General features: G+C 45.4%; 1 protein-coding gene across 2 annotated transcripts in view; it reads left to right on the top strand.

Moving 5' to 3' along the window:
• Positions 1-800: 800 nt before the first annotated feature.
• The window catches only part of acaca (acetyl-CoA carboxylase alpha), a 363222-nt gene continuing 346223 nt past the window's right edge, over positions 801-17799 (top strand). Inside the window, exons 1-2 of one of the 2 annotated variants that reach the window (XM_072469570.1) lie at positions 801-974; positions 4728-4981. In XM_072469570.1, the coding sequence (XP_072325671.1) occupies positions 4749-4981 (233 nt within the window). In that variant the 5' untranslated portion in view covers positions 801-974; positions 4728-4748. Of the gene's footprint in view, positions 975-4705; positions 4982-17799 lie in introns of both variants that reach the window. The other variant, XM_072469569.1, reaches the window with a different exon arrangement.

Raw genomic sequence — 17799 nt, 5'->3', positions numbered from 1 at the left:
CTCTCTCCTGCCCCCCCCTCTCTCCTGCCCCCCCCTCTCTCCTGCCCCCCCTTGCCCAGCCCCTCTCTCCTGCCTCCCCCCCTTGCCCAGCCCCTCTCTCCTGCCTCCCCCCCTTGCCCAGCCCCCCCCTCTCTCCTGCCCCCCCCTCTCTCCTGCCCCCCCTTGCCCAGCCCCTCTCTCCTGCCTCCCCCCCTTGCCCAGCCCCTCTCTCCTGCCTCCCCCCCTTGCCCAGCCCCTCTCTCCTGCCTCCCCCCCTTGCCCAGCCCCTCTCTCCTGCCTCCCCCCCCTTGCCCAGCTCCTCTCTCCTGCCTCCCCCCCCTTGCCCAGCTCCTCTCTCCCTGGCCCCCCCCTTGCCCAGCCCCTCTCTCCTGCCTCCCCCCCTTGCCCAGCCCCTCTCTCCTGCCTCCCCCCCCTTGCCAGCCCCTCTCTCCTGCCTCCCCCCCCCTTGCCCAGCCCCTCTCTCCTTCCTCCCCCCCCCCTTGCCCAGCCCCCTCTCTCCTGCCTCCCCCCCCCCTTGCCCAGCCCCTCTCTCCTGCCTCCCCCCCCCTTGCCCAGCCCCTCTCTCCTGCCTCCCCCCCCTTGCCCAGCCCCTCTCTCCTCTTCCCCAGGCTCTCTCTCCCCTCGCCCTGGCCCCTCACCTCCCCCCCCCTTCTATGGTTCGATTGTGACGAGCCGCCGTCTCCAACCGGCTCGCTCCCCATTGGGTCGCGCCCCTCCGCGCGGCGGCTTGGTGGAACCGCCGGCAGCCAATGGGCCGGGCTCGGGGGCGGGCGCGGGGGAGGGGTCAGGGGCGAATGACCGACAGTAACCTCCAATCACGCCACCGGCTGCTTTTGCTGCTGTCACCGGAGGAACCGAACTGCTCATCTCAACAGCAGGAGGGAAGCGGGCGGCCCTGTGCCAGTGCGCGCGCGTACGGAGTTTCGCCGGTAACTCGCAATCAAGATAAGCTGGAGAAATAAATCCTCAGCCGGGTGAGTAGAGGCTTTGGCTCTGGAGCCTCCTACCGTGGGGCCGCCTGCAGCATCCGAAGCCTTTACCTTACTCGGGGTCGGCCGAGTCGGTGCAGGAAGCAACCGGAGGCGCTTCAGGGGCGGGCTTAAAGACAGATCGATGGCGGTGGCCTCGCTTAATGATTGGGATGTGCCAGGGCCTGGAGGCGTGGGACATTGGCGCTGCTCTTCTGGTTATTAAATTGCACCATCGAACCCAGCTTCCAGGAGGGACGGATGTGCTCCAGAACAGAGGGAGCCCAAGACTCAGAGTGAGAGGGCGAGGCTTGAGGACAGGCAGCGTCCTGGTCCTGGAGCTGAGCACATTGGTCTCTGGATGTTAGTTAAAACCTCCACCCAAATGTCTAAACCTGAGGTCTCCTGTTCGGAGACCAGGGCGAGTTCTGCAACCATGTGTTCATTGCAAATGGTTATTTTAAAACAAAATGTTGTTCACTCCATTCTTAAAGTTACAAAACCAACTCGCAGAGTGGGCAAGCCCTTGCTTGCTCCAAAAAACCATTCAAATTGAAGCCAATGCACGGTCTCCACAAGCGATATGCAAAATTCAAACTGACGAGAAAAGACACTGTACCTAATCTTGGGCTTGGGTAATTTTAAGAATGGAGATCTTAGACTCCCTATAGTGCTGAAGGGGTCCATTCAGCCCATCGAGTCTGCACAGATTCTCTGAAAGAGCATCTAATCGAGGCCCAATCCCCTGTTTTGCAACCCCTTATAGGGGCAATTTAGCATAGCCAATCCACATAACCTGCACATCTTTGGACTATGGGAGGAAACCCACACAGACATAGTGAGAACGTGCAAACTCAACACAGGCAGTCGACTGAGGTCTGAATTGAACCCGGGTCCCTGGCGTTGTGATCAGCAGTGCTAGCCACCGCCCTAAGGCACGTGTTACTTAACGCAACTAATGATATTGATGAATTCTCAAGGTGTTACCTGCACCTGGCCCAGACACCGGAGGTGCAGTGTTGATGCAACTCAGCCAGGTAGTTGTTGCCTTAATTTCTATCAGCTAAGCTGCTTACCTATTACAAAATGATACTGGATGCATGCACTTGCTGTACTGGGCTGCATTATGGAGTTCAGCATTATTCCCAGGAAAGGTGGTTCAGTATTGGGGGACTGTACCTAGAAAGATTATAATTCCTGAGCAGCAGTCAGTAGAATGAGCCTGACCAGATAATTTGCACACAACCAGCATTGTTGTGATTATCTCACTACCAGCCATAATGTATCTGTTTAATCATACATAATTTGTGTTTAAATGTGACCGTGGGAAAATTTTCTGCCTAGGCAGTAATATTTTTCGACATTGCTACCAGCCAAATGTACGTGTCACCATGGCAGCAGTAATTAATGTAAATGTTCTCTTAAGTTTTTCATTCCCATTTTTAATCTTTCAATCTCTTGTGCAGTATCCACTCCTTTTCTGAAAGCATTGATTCACTCAACAAGGAACATTGCCACATTAAGCATTTTTAAACCTCATTCTTGTGGCCTTTCGGAGAGATTTCCTCCAGGGAGACACTATAGCAATCAGTGGACCCAAAAGACTTGGCCATTTGTGATCTCCCCACCATTGCCTTGTCTCATGAGTACAGACTAAGGTCCTTCCTTCCCTTTGCGATTCACAGATGGTAAATGCACCCTTTGAAAAATCAAGCCGAGCAAACACACATTTCCTAATGTCCATCAAACTGATTTTGCAGCAACTAATTGACTTGACAAAAACACCTTGTATTTATATGGCACCTTTACGGTGGAGTAACACATCAGGGTAATTTCTTGTGTAAGAAGAACAGCGCCAAGCTGAAGAGCGAGAGATACGATCAAAAGCTTTATTGCAAACATTCAGTCATCAGTTAATTTTGGGCAGGGTAACACTTCCAAACAATATTTTCTGTGTAAATATAAGCTGTGAATTTTAGTAGATTGTTGATGTGGGGAGAGGGCAGCATGTAAGTATTAGCAGTCACAGGATATTGGATGTAGTGGCAACCCAGGAAGACTTTTTTATTTGTCCCCTGCCTCTTCCAGGGACACGAGGCCAATTATATTGATATTAGATTTCAAACAGACTTAATTTTACTGAGAGAAGTCTTGAGATTTAAGAAAGGAAATAAAAACGCATGGTCATGTTTTTGAAAAGCTGAAAACACTGGCCCAGCAGGCCAGGCCCTGGCAGTGTGTGCAGAGAGGGGAAGGTAGGGATCATATTCCCAAGTCAAGAACCGGTTTGGGCGATAGGTCATGGACCTGAAATGTCACCCCCGCCCTCTTGTCTCTGCAGATGTTGCCTGATTTGCTGAACCTTTCCAGTATTTGTATTCTTGGAATGTAAGCTCTTGTTTGTGATAGAACAGTTCTGTCCAATATCTTTCTTCTGAAAATGAAATAGTTTGACCCAAAGGCGGTAAGTTTTATATAGTTCAGTAGTATGATTGAGTGTAACATGCACCTGGGATCGGGGCCATTTTATGGATGGTTGCCATATAATCGAGTATTGAGGTCCTCAAAGGCTTGAGATGTTCTGTTTCTTTTGTTCTAGAAACATAATTCCTTCCTCACCAGTCCTGTAGCATATCAAAGTAACTTCTGGGAAGATTTGAACCTGTTTAGACATATTTTGCATTTCTCTCTTTTTGTGTCTCTACAGAGCACATCAGTGTGAGCAGAAAATGACTTAATCAAAGCTCTCTCAGTTCTTTGTTCCCCAGATCTACAAGTGGCTTCAACCAACTCTTCAAGAATGATTCCAGATTGCTATCCCCCCCCCCTCCAATTTTGCTGAAAGTATGACTCTGCTGGGTCTGGTTCACTTCACTATAACCCTCCCACCGTTGCAACTTACAGCTTCTGTCCTTGCCTTGGTTTGTCTGCTGCTGAAACCCTCACTCGTGCCTTTACCACCCAGATTTGATTCTTGGAATACTCTCCAACTTTGCCTCTCATCTTCCATAAACTTCAGCTCACTGAAATCTCTTCTGCCTATATTGTAACCTGCACCATGCCACTCACCAGTCACCCCTTTCTCGCTAATCTGCTTTGGTTCCCAGTCCCCAAAAGTCTCAAAAGTTAAAATGATCACTTTTGTGCTTAAATCCCTTCATGGCCTTGTCCCTCCCTTTATCGGTAGAACCTCCCAAAACCCGGCACTCCCGCCCCATCCCCAGACTGTTCATCTTCCAGTTGTCTTGCTTGCAATGCTCCCCTCTTCACTCCACCTTTGCTGAATATCTCAATGTCCTCATCCATTATTCTGCAATCCCCCCCCCCCCCCCCCCCCCCCCGAGCCCTTTTCCTCCCTTCCTTTATTAAAAACATGCTTTTGACACCCACCTCTTTCAGAAATCCTTTTGTTCACACCTCCTATCTCCTCCTTTAGATCAGTGTCTGCTTTTGCTTGTTTTTGCCTTGGGACACCTTTCTACATTGAGGATGCTGTAAAGATCCAAGTCTTTGTTGCTCTAGCAGAAGATCCATGGCTGATTAGTAGAAGTTGCATAATTACATACTCTATACATTCTAGCAAATCTGATTTGCAGAAGGGCAGACTGATGGAAAGATCGGATGGCCTAAGTTTCTTGCTCGAGTCTCATTTTGCAATAAATAGACTGTCACTGTTAGGTTTTGGGACAACCCAAGACACTATTTCTCTTGGTAACATTTCTGTTTTTTTGATTCAGGCTCTGGTTACTTTCTCTGTAGTGCTGATTGTCTGGAGCAGCAATGTCGGATCAGGATCCAGCAACCAAACTTCCTGAGCTGCAGCCAATCGGCCCGCATTCCAAGTTCATCATCGGCTCTGTGTCTGAGGACAACTCGGAGGATGAGGTTGGAATGAACAGCAGCAAATCAGATATTTTGGAAGACCAGGAGCGATCGCTATCACCCTCATCTGTAAACTCTGACAGCTTGTCTGACCTGGGTCTGAGCCAAGATGGTATTGCTCTGCAGATGAGGTAATGTCAGGCTGACTATCATTAATCTTGCTGTTTTTATGAAATTCCTTGCTCCATTTTGATCTTGGAAATGGTCTTGTGTCGCTGTGTCTTGCCTATGCTGTCAGAGATGGGTAATCATGGTTTTGGGAGTTTTGAGCTCCTTCCCCCCCCCCCCCAGTGCTGAGTTTTAAATTTAAAAAATAAATTTAGAGTACCCAATTCTTTTTAATCCAGTTAAGGGGCAAGTTAGCGTGGCTGATTCACCTATCCTGCACATCTTTTTGGGTTGTGGGGATGAAACCCACACAGACACAGGGAGAATGTGCAAACTCCACAGGGACAGTGACCGAGGCCGGGATCGAACCTGGGTCCTCAGTGCCGTGAGGCAGCAGTGCTAACCACTGCGTCACCGTGCTGCCCAAAGGCAGCAGTGCTAACCTCTGCGCCACTGTACCGCCCTTTATTTCAGCCAGTGTTGATCGAATGGCCCTAGGCTAGAGAAGGGGGAGTTTGGGCTCATTCTCCTCATTGAAATTTGCGTGAGCGTGTGTGCGCATAATTGCATGCAAGTGCATAAATTAAAATAAACTTTGTTTGGGCTCAGCTTGATGCCCCGAATCGACTGCTGGCACTCATTTTCCATGCTGCATCACCACTTGAATGAAAAACCAGAGCCTGCAGCCATCATTGAACTAGTTTAAGAGTTTCACTATGTTCAGGAGGAAAGTAGGCAAGTTGGCAAGGCAATGGGCGGTGCAGTGTTAGGAGTGGGATGTGTGTAGTAGGAAGTAAAATTACTGGAAACGTGAAGTACATAAGAATAAATGATAATGTTCTGTACCTAAACTCTCTAATTAAAGTTATACATTGTGACAGTTTACTGTGTTCCTTGGGAGGGATCCAGGAAATGTTTGCAAGGATCTTTTTATCTTGCATGAATTATGCTACATTCCTTTACTGGGCTGTTCAGAGCAGAATGGTTAATAGCAATGCAACAAATTGCCTACAATAAAGTCTGTGTCAGATTCTAGACTGAGAATGGGAAGAAAACATAAAGTACATGAGGGGAAAGATCACCCATTTATTTCCTGTTATATCATGTTACCATTGAATTAAATAACACAAGGAGGCCGTTTAGTCCATTGTGCCTCTGTTGGCTCTTTAGTAGAGATATTCAGTTAATCTAACTCCTCTGCTCTGCCTCATAGCCCTGTTATTTTTTTTCCTTCAAGTATGTAACCTTGTGCCACCGGAAACAATTTCTCCTTGCTTCCTTGATCAAAAGCATTAATGATTTTGAACACCGCTATAATCTCCTCTAAGGAGAAGAGCTCCGTTTCTCCAATCCCGTCACATAACTGAAGTCCATCATCCCTGGTATCATTCTAGTAAATCCCCCACTTCTGCACCCACTCTTAGGCGATGTCTGTCCAAAGGTGTGGTGACCCAAAATGAGCACTTGAGGTCTGACCAGTGTTTTATGGAGGTTTAACTTGGTTTTGTAATCTATTCCAATGCTAATCAAGACCAGGATTCTATCAACTACTTTATGAGCCTTTTCAACTCATCCGGCTACTTTCAAGGTTTATACATATCCAGCCCCCTCTGTTCCTGCTTTAATCCGCATTAAAAATTTAGTTCACATTGAGCCTCATTTTCCCTGCCATACTTCCCTGCCATAATGTATCACATCACACTTCTCAACGTTAAATTTAATCCATCACGTACAGACCCATTTTAGCAGTCCGTTCATGTCCTCCTAAAATCTGTTACTAGCCTCATTGTATCTTCTACAGTCTTTGAAATTATGCTCTGTATACCCAAATCCAGGTCATTAATATGTATCAAAAAGAGTAGTGGCCCTAATACTCACCCCGGGAACGAACGCTATTGTGTACTTTTCTTGAATCTGAAAAAAAATTGATCCCAGGACTCTCTGCTTTCCGTTCTTTAACAGATTTTATACCCATGCTGCCCTGTCTGTTTTATCTCTTGGGCTTTAATCTTGATAACATGGCTATAGCGTTGCTTTATCAAATGCTTTTTGAAAGTCTATATATGTAACATTAACTTCACTACCCTGATAATCCCTCTCCATAACTCTATCAAAGAGCTTGATTGAGTTATTGTTACCAGGCATGGTAGGATGGTTTTCCCTTTTTTTGTGCACCCACGCATGCACCAACCCCATGCACGTACCAAGTGCAACAATTCACTGTCACATTTACTTCTATCGCGGCACGTGTTTCCTTTTGGGTTCGTTGAAGAAATAGAGGTTGAAGGTTTTTGAAGGCTGATTCGTAGTGACTTACTGCTTGCTGATTTCTCTGACTTCAGTCCAGTCGTGCTGCAGTCAAACCCTGTCACAAAAACCTGCTTTGGTTCTTCAAATAATTAGGTAAAAGGCCAGCCCAGATTCTGTGTCTCCTGATCAATTTTTAGGTAGGGTGTTGTTCTTTTACTGGTCTGGTCCTGTTTCTCCTTCTGCTGCATTTCCAAAGATGTGTCTTGTTAAATGTCCCTTACAAAAAATCCTGATTTTCTATCATGTGACCATAGTATCTGTTTTTCACTGTCCTGCCAAATGGTCTCTGACAACCTTGCCATTGACACACAGTAGTGTTAAAGTTTCATCCATATCTTTGTGATATATTTCCCCACCCATTCTTTGGAATTCTCCTCTGAAGCTGAGAAGCCTGCACTATGAACAAGTTTCCTTAATTATTTGGATAATGACATGCGTTAAGCCATAGGAAAGATTGATTGATTAGTTTATTGTCACGAGATGCAGTGTAAAGTATTATTCTGCTTACAGTGCTGGCAGATCGCTCCACACATAAAAAATACCCAGAACATACTATAATAATATTTTTCAATAAATTTAGAGCAGCCAATTCTTTTTTTTTCCAATTAAGGGGCAATTTAGCGTGGCCAATCCACCTACCCTGCACATCTTTTTTGGTTGTGGGGGTGAGACCCACGCAGACACGGGGCGAATGTGCAAACTCCACACTGACAGTGTCCCGGGGTCAGGATCGAACCCGGGATCCTCGGTGCTGTGAGGCAGCAATGCTAATCACTATGCCAACCTCCTGCCACGAACATACTATAGATTATAGTAACGGTTATAAAAGTTTGGGAAGAGGACCCGCAGGGGAGAGCTCACAGAGTTGCCACGCTCCGGTAGCATCTTGGAAAACTTTTTTTTACATTTTAAAATCCAGCTGCAGCATGTTGGTTTTGCCACATGTTTAATGACTCATCCACACATGCAAGCTGTGTGGTTCCATGATTATTCCGAGAAGAAGAAAAAAGTCATGTGACCTCTCAAACTCCATTTTTAAAAGAAGTGTCCATTCTCCATGCAGTTTTAAGGTGAATTTTCTTTTCATTTTTCCAATTAAGGGGCAATTTAGCGTGGCCAATCCACCTGCCCTCCACATCTTTGGGTTGTGGGGGTGAGACCCACGCAGACTCGGGGAGAATGTGCAAACTCCACACGGACAGTGACTTGGGGCCGTGATCTAACCCGGGTCCTCGGTGCCGTGAGGCAGCAATGCTAACCACTGTGTGCCGCCTAATTTATTTTGAATATCTCCTCGAGGCCAAATTTCATGAGTGTGGCATTAAGCAAGCACATTTTCTCTTGAACAAATTCATGCTGAGTTTCATTTATTAACTCAAACTTTTCTAAATGCAGATTCATTTGGTCTCTAGAAATGGCCTCACTCTGAGCTTTCGTCTGATTAGCCTGTGTTTTCTGGCTTATCTGACTTCCTGTTTTTAAAAAAAAAAAAATGAATGTGTAACATTTCCAAGCGTCGCAGTTCTCTGGCACCACCATCCTATTCATGGGACAATGGAAGTGTGTGGCTGGAGCATCTGCCGTTTCCATCTTTACTACCCATAATTATCTCGGATGTATTCCACCTGGACCAGATGAGGATTACCAACTTTTAAGCACATCCTTTTCATTTATTCTCATCCTCTAGTATCATTACTGCCTTCTCCCTTCAAGTTACTTTGCCAGCATCCTGTTTTCTTGTGAAGACAAATGCAAGTTACTCATTTAGTGCCTCAGACATGCCATCTGCCTCCACAAGATGTCTTGTTTGGTCCCTAATTGCTCCCATCTTTCCTCAAACACATAATTAATAAGGTAGTTTATAATATGCTTTTGGGCTCCCTTTCTTGTGTTGGTCCCTAATCTATTCCCTTACTCTGTCTTCTTCTCTTTATTTTCTTATTTTGATTTCCTCTGTACTTTTTATGTTCAGCAGAGGGCATGGCTAAGATATTACTTTGCATCTGTCTTCACTAGTGATGATAGTCCTCTCTTATAATATGATTGTTTAATTGTCATATGACAAAAGCCTCCTTTTACTATTTCATTTATATCTTTAGTTATCCAAGGATCATAAAATTGCTGCAGTGCAGCAAGAGGCCATTTGGCCCATCGCGTTTGAACCAACCTTCTGAAAGAGCACCCCACCTAGGCCCAATCCCTCACCCTGTCCCTGCAACCCCACCTAATGGCAATTTATCATGGCCACTCCACCTAACCTGTACATCTTTGGACTGTGGGAGGAAACCAGACAACCTGGAGGAAACACGTGCAGACACAGGAAGAAAGTGCAAACTCCACACAGACAATCACCCGAGGTTGGAATCGAATCCAGATCCCTGGGGCTGTGAGGCATCAGTGCTAACCACTGTGCCTCCCTAGCTTCACATGATCTTACCACTCCTGGGAATGTGTCTACTCCGTACCGATCCACTTCCTCTTTAAAGGTCTCCCATTGGTAATTTACTATTTTGCCTACGATCTTTTGATTTCAACCCACCTGGGCAGGGTCCCATTCCTGTGGCTTGTAGTTATTCCTCCTCCAGTTAAGTATGTTTGAACTTGACTGCACCATGCCTACTTTCATAAACCTATTCTAAATCTAATGATATTCTCTTCCACTGAAAACTGGGTCTACCACTGCTTCTCTCCTCAATAAACTGGGAGGACAAGATATTTCTGATATTTTTTGAATTCCCCTCTCTCTCTTTTCTCTTATTATGCTATTCTTTTTCTTGGATTGTTTGTCCCAAGGCAGGTCTGACTTTGTCCCCCTCGTCTCCCCCGTCCCACCACCAAGGAGCCAGAGTCGCTGTGGCAACATACAGTTTTGCATGCATTTTGCAGCCTGCCGAAGAAGCTCCAATTTAGTTTCATCCTGTGGTTTACGAGGAATCTCTCTCGCGCTTGCCGCCTGTGTATATTGGAAGGATTAATCTTCCTCAACCTGTTTGGCCGCATTATGGACTCGCCTTCCTTGGCCATTCTTGCATTTCGTATAATCTGCCCACAATTGGGTGACACAATGAAGTAATCGGCTAGACTTTTCCTCAGTTGGATCAATAAGTTAGATGTGCTGCAATGATAACCTGTCTTTGACTAGCCAGTTCTGTTACACGCAACCTTTGGTACTGACCCGAGTTTGCTTTTAACAGTAACCAGCCGAGGTTATTTCAGGCCAAGCCTAATCTTTGCTTCAGCCCATCTGCTCTGAATTGTGATGCAATGTCTGATCATCCGATCTGTCTCGCAAAGCTCCAAATAGCCCTGGATGTTTGTTGAACCCTGATGTAACTGAAGAGCATTCTGTGTCATAACCCCTGAACCACTTTATTAAAACGGAGGACATGGTTTGAATCTGTACAAATCTACGAACCACTTTTTCAAGGGACCAGTGCACCCTCTGCAGACACCAGTCAGTTTGAATTTGAAGCCATATTTGTTTTTGCCAACTTCTTTTGCTAACCTTTTTCTCACCTTTTGTAAATACAATAGAATCCCTAAAGTGTGGAAGGAAGCCATTCAGTCCTTTGAGTCTGCACCAGCCCTGGGAAAGAGCACGTTACTTAAACCCACACCTCCACCGTAGCCCCGCAACCCAGTAATCCTACCTGACCTTTTGGACACTAAGGGGCAATTTAGCATGGCCAATCCACCTAACCTGCACATCTTTGGACTGTGGGAAGAAACCGGAGCATCCGGAGGAGACCCACGCAGACACGGGGGGCGGGGGGTGTAAACTCCACACAGACAGTCACCCGAGGCTGGAATTGAACCCAGGTCCCTGGAGCTGTGAAGCAGCAGTGCTAACCACTGTGCCACCCTATGATTTCTAGGATTCAATCTGAGGTGCTGGTTCTCTCCTCCAGTGCCTTGTCTTCGTTATTTTTTCTACGTAAATCTAAAACAATGGGTGTCCACATGCTGTCCAAGAAGTTTATAACTGAGTCCTAATTGCAACATATACTTGAGTAAAAATTGAGTTTCTAAGACTAAATCTTTAGCCAAGAAGTAAGAAGTTGACTTTTACTCCTATCTGAGTTGCTAACTGTTCCCTCCCCAACCCCAACCACAAAACGAGCCGAAAGGTATTTAACATTTTTATTTTGATATAAATAACCTCCATGGAGATGCGCATTCATTTGTGTACAATAAATTCATCAAATTTATCAAATCCATCAAAAGCAAAAGCAGTTTATACAACTTAGTTTCTCTTTCTCGTCTAGTTGTCTTCATTAACACACTTTTTCTCTCCAACTTCGCTCGCCGTCTTACTGGCTGCAATGTCAAGATTCATGGGAGTCTCCTCTATGTTCGCAATGCAGATCAATCTGTGTTCACCTTTTGGTCTATGTTTGATTCTAAATTGCTGAAACATGATGAGCCGGCCATCAAGTTCTGCAGGGAGACGCAGTGAAAACACGGTCTTCTGCCGCAGTACAAAACTGTGTTTCACTTCGCAAACCTGGTACACCATCCAGGGTTGGCTTTGAAACACAATAATAATCTTTATTGTCGCAAGTAGGTGTCCATTAACACTGCAATGAAGTTACTGTGAAAATCCCCTAGTCGCCACATTCCGGCGCCTGTTTGGGTACACAATGGGAGAATTCAGAATGTCCAATTCACTGAACAGCATGTCTTTCGGGACTTGTAGGAGGAAACCGGAGCACCCGGACAAAACCCACGCAGACACGGGGAGAACATGCAGACTTTGCACAGACAGTAACCCAAGCCGTGAATCGAACCTGGGACCCTGGTGCGGTGAAGCTAAAGTGCTAACCACTGTGCTACCATGCCGTCCACATGCAGTACCGGATTTTCAGGGTGAAAATTTGGATAGATCGTTGAGAAACTGAGTCCGTTCTAGTGGATTTTCGACAACTTATTTGACAACTTCATTTCCAACTGTTGTACATGCTAGACTTTTTTCTGTTTGCACATTAATTCTTAGTCATCTGCCTAATCTATGGGAAGAGCTTCCCCAGTCTCTAACACTCTTCTCCAATATCTTGGATTTTCAGGACAAATGTGTGTCTGCTGTAAGCATTTGCAGTTCCTCCTTGATGCCATTTTAAAAAATATATATATTTTTATTTTTTCCAATTAAGGGGCAATTTAGCATGGCCTATCCACCTGTCCTGCACATCTTTGGGTTGTGGGACCTACGCAGACATGGGGGGGATGTGCAGGCGCCAACCTTGATGCCATGTTGCAGTATTGGAGGGTGGTGTTGGCAGGGATGCACCAAGTACGAGTGAGGCCTTGCCAGCACATGTTGACATGCGCAGATGTGAGGGGCTGAACAGCTACTCTTGACAATGTGATATTCCATGGTTCAACCATTGAGTAGGTTTGCACCAGGGTGAGTTTGACTTTGGCAGCAAGCAGGCGATAAGTGCAGAGCGTTTGGATGTTAGGAGATTGGTGACATATGATATACAAGATATATGAAAATGGCACTTTTGATGAAACTACCTCATTACTGCACAGAAATGACAGCTAGGTTCTGCATCCGAGCTTGTGGAATGGGGCTTGTACTTGTGTCAGAAAGGCAAGGTGATATTTATGCAGACTGCTGATGCAGGAGCTTTTGCAATTCAAATTATGTTAGAAATGGGCAGCGATGCAACAGTAGGTAGCAAAAAATGGTGTTGCACAAAAAAGGTTATCTGTTCAATGTTACCTCCAAAGAGCCTTGAATCTATTTGTTGCCTTTGGCACTCTGTTGTGTCTGTCCTGGTGAAATACAGTGTCTCTGTCTGGAGAGCAATTGCTTTCTATCACCTGAGCAGATTATCTTCCAGGAAAACGCCCTCTTCCTATTTTATCAGACGAGAAGCGGGCACATAGCTGAAGATGGGCAATAGGTTACATCACTTGAAGGAGATACAAAAATGGGTGTATTTAAAAAAAAAAAATATATATATATATATATATCATAAGAATTAAAAAGCTGTTGGGAATAGGACTGTATTAAAGGTAGCTCATTTGTTTCATTGGCCCACTGTCATTTTGTTAGCTGTGGTCCACATTGAAATGTTTTATCTAGATCTTTGCTGAATAAAATCAAATTCAAGATTCCCCCAAATTATGTTAATCCCCCCCCCCCCCCCCCCCAACATACACGTGTTACTCTGATTCTAAGCTGTCCCAGCATTATTTTGAATGCCTCAGTCGCTTTCTCGACACTGGGCTACATTCACAATCTTTTGTAGTTTCCTGCGGCCTAGGGCAGAGCAGGCTCCATACCAAGCTGTGATCCAACCAGAAAGAATGCTTCCTATGGTGCATCTGTAGAAGTTGGTGAGGGTCGTAGCTGACATGCCAAATTTCCTCAGTCTTCTGAGAAAGTAGAGTCGTTGGTGGGCTTTCTTAATTATAGTGTCGGCATGGGGGGACCAAGACAGGCTGTTGGTGATCTGCACACCTAAAAACTTGACCCTTTCTACTTCATTCCCATTGATGTTGACAGGGCATGTTCTCCACTACGCTTCCTAAAATCGATGATAATCTCCATCGTTATGTTGACATTGAGGGAGAGATTATTGTCGTTGCACCAGTTCACCAGATTCTCTATCTCATTCCTATACTCTGTCTCGTCATTGTTTGAAATCCGAACCACTACAGTGGTGTCATCAGCAAATTTGAAGATCGAGTTGGAGGGGAATTTGGCCACACGGTCGTAGGTGTATAAGGAGTATAGTAGGGGGCTGAGGACACAGCCTTGTGGGGCACCGGTGTTGAGGATGATCGTGGAGGAGATGTTGTTGCCTATCTTTTCTGATTGTGGTCTGTGGGTTGAAAGTTCAGGATCCAGTCACAGAGGGAGGAGCCAAGGCCACGGAGTTTGGAGATGAGTTTCGTAGGAATGATGGTGTTGAAGGCTGAGCTGTAGTCGATAAATTTCACTCTTTGATTTCTCCTCTTGTCTTAACCTGTGACTTTGCGACCTTGTTACTACACAATACGGAAAAATCCCAGGATATTCGTCCTTCAACACTTCAGTTGTCTGATTTTCCACTAGCTTATCAACCACAGTAGGCATCACTCCCACTTGCGATCCAGCTATATCATTACCCAAGATAAACTGTATTCCTGGACAAGATAGTTCCTCTATTACTCCTACTACCACGTCACCACTCTTCACTGGACTTTCCAACCTTGCCTTATATAATTGAACACTACTCCTCTCACCCTGAATTCCACGTATTACCACCTTTTCTGGCAACATTCTTCCCAAACTACTTAATTCCTCATCTCTTACCATTAAAGATTGACTAGCTCCCGTATCTCTCAAAATTGTGACTTCTTTACCTGCTCCTCCTGATACACACGAGTAAACTTTACCCACACAAGTAAATTCTTTGAAGACATCTGGCACCTTCTTATCAATCACCTCTTGATCAGGCTGTCCAATCTTTTGCACCTCCTTCGCTTCACTTGGGCTTTCCTTTTACCACTCTAATGAACCCCACTGTCTTATCCTGTTTTACCACATCAGCCTTCCCAGTGCTTTTCTTCAACCACCAACACTGTGACTTTACATGTCCTAGTTTATTACAGTGAAAACATTTGAAGTGTCTCATTTCTTTTCCACCCTCCTGGAATTCTTTTTTAATCTGAGGTACACTCTCCTTATTATCTCCCATCAGATCACCTTTACCACTTGAGTATTTCTCATGTCCCCAGTTTCTATCCCTCACAGGCTGAAACTGATGTCGGAAACCAAGCTTTGATTTATGAACTAATTCATAATCATCTGCCATTTCTGCTGCTAATCTTGCAGTTTTAACCCTCTGTTCTTCCACATGAGTTCTCATTACATCAGGAATTGAAGTTTTAAACTCCTCCAAAAGTATAATTTCTCTGAGAGCTTCTTACGTTTGATCTATTTTCAAAGCCCTTATCCACCTATCAAAAATCAAAATTACTCTGTTTGATCCTTTCAAACTCCATGTATGTTTGACCAAATTCTTTCCTTTAAATTTCTAAACCTTTGTCTGTAGGCTTCAGGCACTAGTTCATATGCACCTAAGATGGATTTCTTCACCACCTCATACGTCCCAGATACCTCCTCCGGTAGTGATGCAAACACTTCACTAGCCCTACCCACCAGCTTTGTTTGAATCAGTAATACCCACATTTCCTGTGGCCATTTCATTTGTTTAGCCACCTTCTCAAATGAAATGAAAAAGGCTTCTATCTCCTTCTCATCAAACCTTGGCAGTGCTTGGACATATTTAAATAGATCCCCACCAAGCCTTCGACTATGATGCTCTTTCTCACTATCCTCATCACTATCATCTGTACGTTTCCCTTTACATGTGCCAATTTTAACTGACTGTTATGTTTCATGGCCATTTCCTGAAGTTCAAACTCTCTCTCTTTATCTTTTTCCCAGATCTGTATCTCCCTTTCTCTTTCTCTTTGTTCTGCTAGGGCTAATCTTTCTGTTTTCCTTTCTTCTCTCTCTTTTTCCTCTCTCTCTCTCTCTTTATCTTTTTTTCCCCCTCTCTCTCTGTTTCTCTTTCTTTTTCCTCTCTCTCGCTCTTTCATATTCAAGCTGCTTTAATTCTTTCTCATGCTCCATTTGTTTAATTTGCAACTGAATTTTTGCTATTTCCAATGAGTCAAACTATATCTCAGGCAACGTTAAATGCTTAGCCACCGCCCTAATAACCTCATCTTTTCGCATTTTGTCAGGTAATGTTAACTGCAATGTTTTTGCCAAATCTAACAGTCTGCTTTTAGTCTCTGTCCGTAAGGTACTGCGTCTGACCGTCTCCACCTCCAAAAACATCTGAGCCTCTGAAAGAGCCATTGTCCACAACACACTCCCTACTTAAACTAAAATACCATACCTGAGAAGCACCCACAATATGCTCACCCCTCACTGTCTTTAAGTTCACTAAGCCATTCCAAGAGAGAGAGAGAGACGGGGAGAGAGAGAGAGAGACGGGGAGAGAGAGGTTTAGAGAACCCCAAAGTGTTTCAGGGAGTTCACCTGACCCACAACTTTTAATAGATTGTGGTATGGGGAGGACACGGCCCACCCTACAGGTGTGGTACAGCAGAAATGGAAAAGTAATTTTTGAAGCAAAACAATGTTTATTCTATGAACTCAAGTTAACCTTTTTGAAACATACAGTGAACATCTTAGCAACCATCAATTCAAATAAAACCCCCAAAGTATACAATAAGTAATGCTTAATAACTTGCCAAACACCATCCAGAAGAAACACCTTTTAACAGAAGCACATCAGGTTCACATTCACTACTGAGAACATTTATAATTCTGAATTCACCAAATGATCAAGAGATCGTTTTTGATGGCAGAGAACAGCAGTACATCTGCTTGGTCTGGCTTCAGCTCCAACACTGAAAAGTAAACTAAAACACACCCTGCAGCCTGCTCAAAAACGAAAGTAAAAAGCTGACAGACAGCCCAGCTCCACCGACTCTCTGACATCACTGCAGTAGTAAACACCCATTTCTTAAAGGGCCTCTCACTACAGATATTTATATACATATCCATTTATAAACACCCATTTCTTAAAGGTGCTCTCACATGCCAAAGCAGACAGTCTAGGAACATTATCAGAACTGCACTTGTCAGTTGCGTTTCCATTAGTTGTATTGCTTTTACTTTAAAAAAAATAATAAAAACAATTCTTGATTTTTATTTTTGTTTTCACGTGGCAAAAAAGGCCCACTGGTGACCTCCTCAAGCCTCTGCTAGCAATGGTCAGATTTAAATCTCTCACTCTTGCTCACTCCCCGTCTCTCTCTCTCTCTCTCTGTCACACACTCTGACTCTTTCTCTGTCTCTCTCTCTCTCTCTCTCTGTCCCCGTCTCCATCTCTCTCTCCCCGTCTCCATCTCTCTCTCCCCGTCTCCCTCTCTCTCTCCCCTTCTCTCTCTCTCTCTCTCTCCCCGTCTCCCTCTCTCTCTCTCCCCGTCTCTCTCTCTCTCTCCCCGTCTCTCTCTCTCTCTCCCCGTCTCTCTCTCTCTCTCTCCCCGTCTCTCTCTACGTCTCTCCCTCTCTCTCCGTCTCTCTCTCTCTCTCCCCGTCCGTCTCTCCCTCTCTCTCCGCCTCTCTCTCTCTCTCTTTCCGTCTCTCTCTTTCCGTCTCTCTCTCTCCGTCTCTCTCTCTCCGTCTCTCTCTCTCCGTCTCTCTCTCTCCGTCTCTCTCTCTCCGTCTCTCTCTCTCCGCCTCTCTCTCTCCGCCTCTCTCTCTCCGCCTCTCTCTCTCCGCCTCTCTCTCTCCGCCTCTCTCTCTCCGCCTCTCTCTCTCCGCCTCTCTCTCTCCGCCTCTCTCTCTCCGCCTCTCTCTCCGTCTCTCTCTCCGTCTCTCTCTCCGTCTCTCTCTCCGTCTCTCTCTCCGTCTCTCTCTCCGTCTCTCTCTCCGTCTCTCTCTCCGTCTCTCTCTCCGTCTCTCTCTCCGTCTCTCTCTCCGTCTCTCTCTCTCCGTCTCTCTCCCTCCGTCTCT

Source organism: Scyliorhinus torazame, chromosome 12, assembly GCF_047496885.1.
Source record: "Scyliorhinus torazame isolate Kashiwa2021f chromosome 12, sScyTor2.1, whole genome shotgun sequence".
Taxonomy (NCBI): Eukaryota; Metazoa; Chordata; class Chondrichthyes; order Carcharhiniformes; family Scyliorhinidae; genus Scyliorhinus; species Scyliorhinus torazame.
The sequence above is the reverse complement of the archived record's forward strand: the minus strand, read 5'-3'. Positions and strand labels throughout refer to the sequence as shown.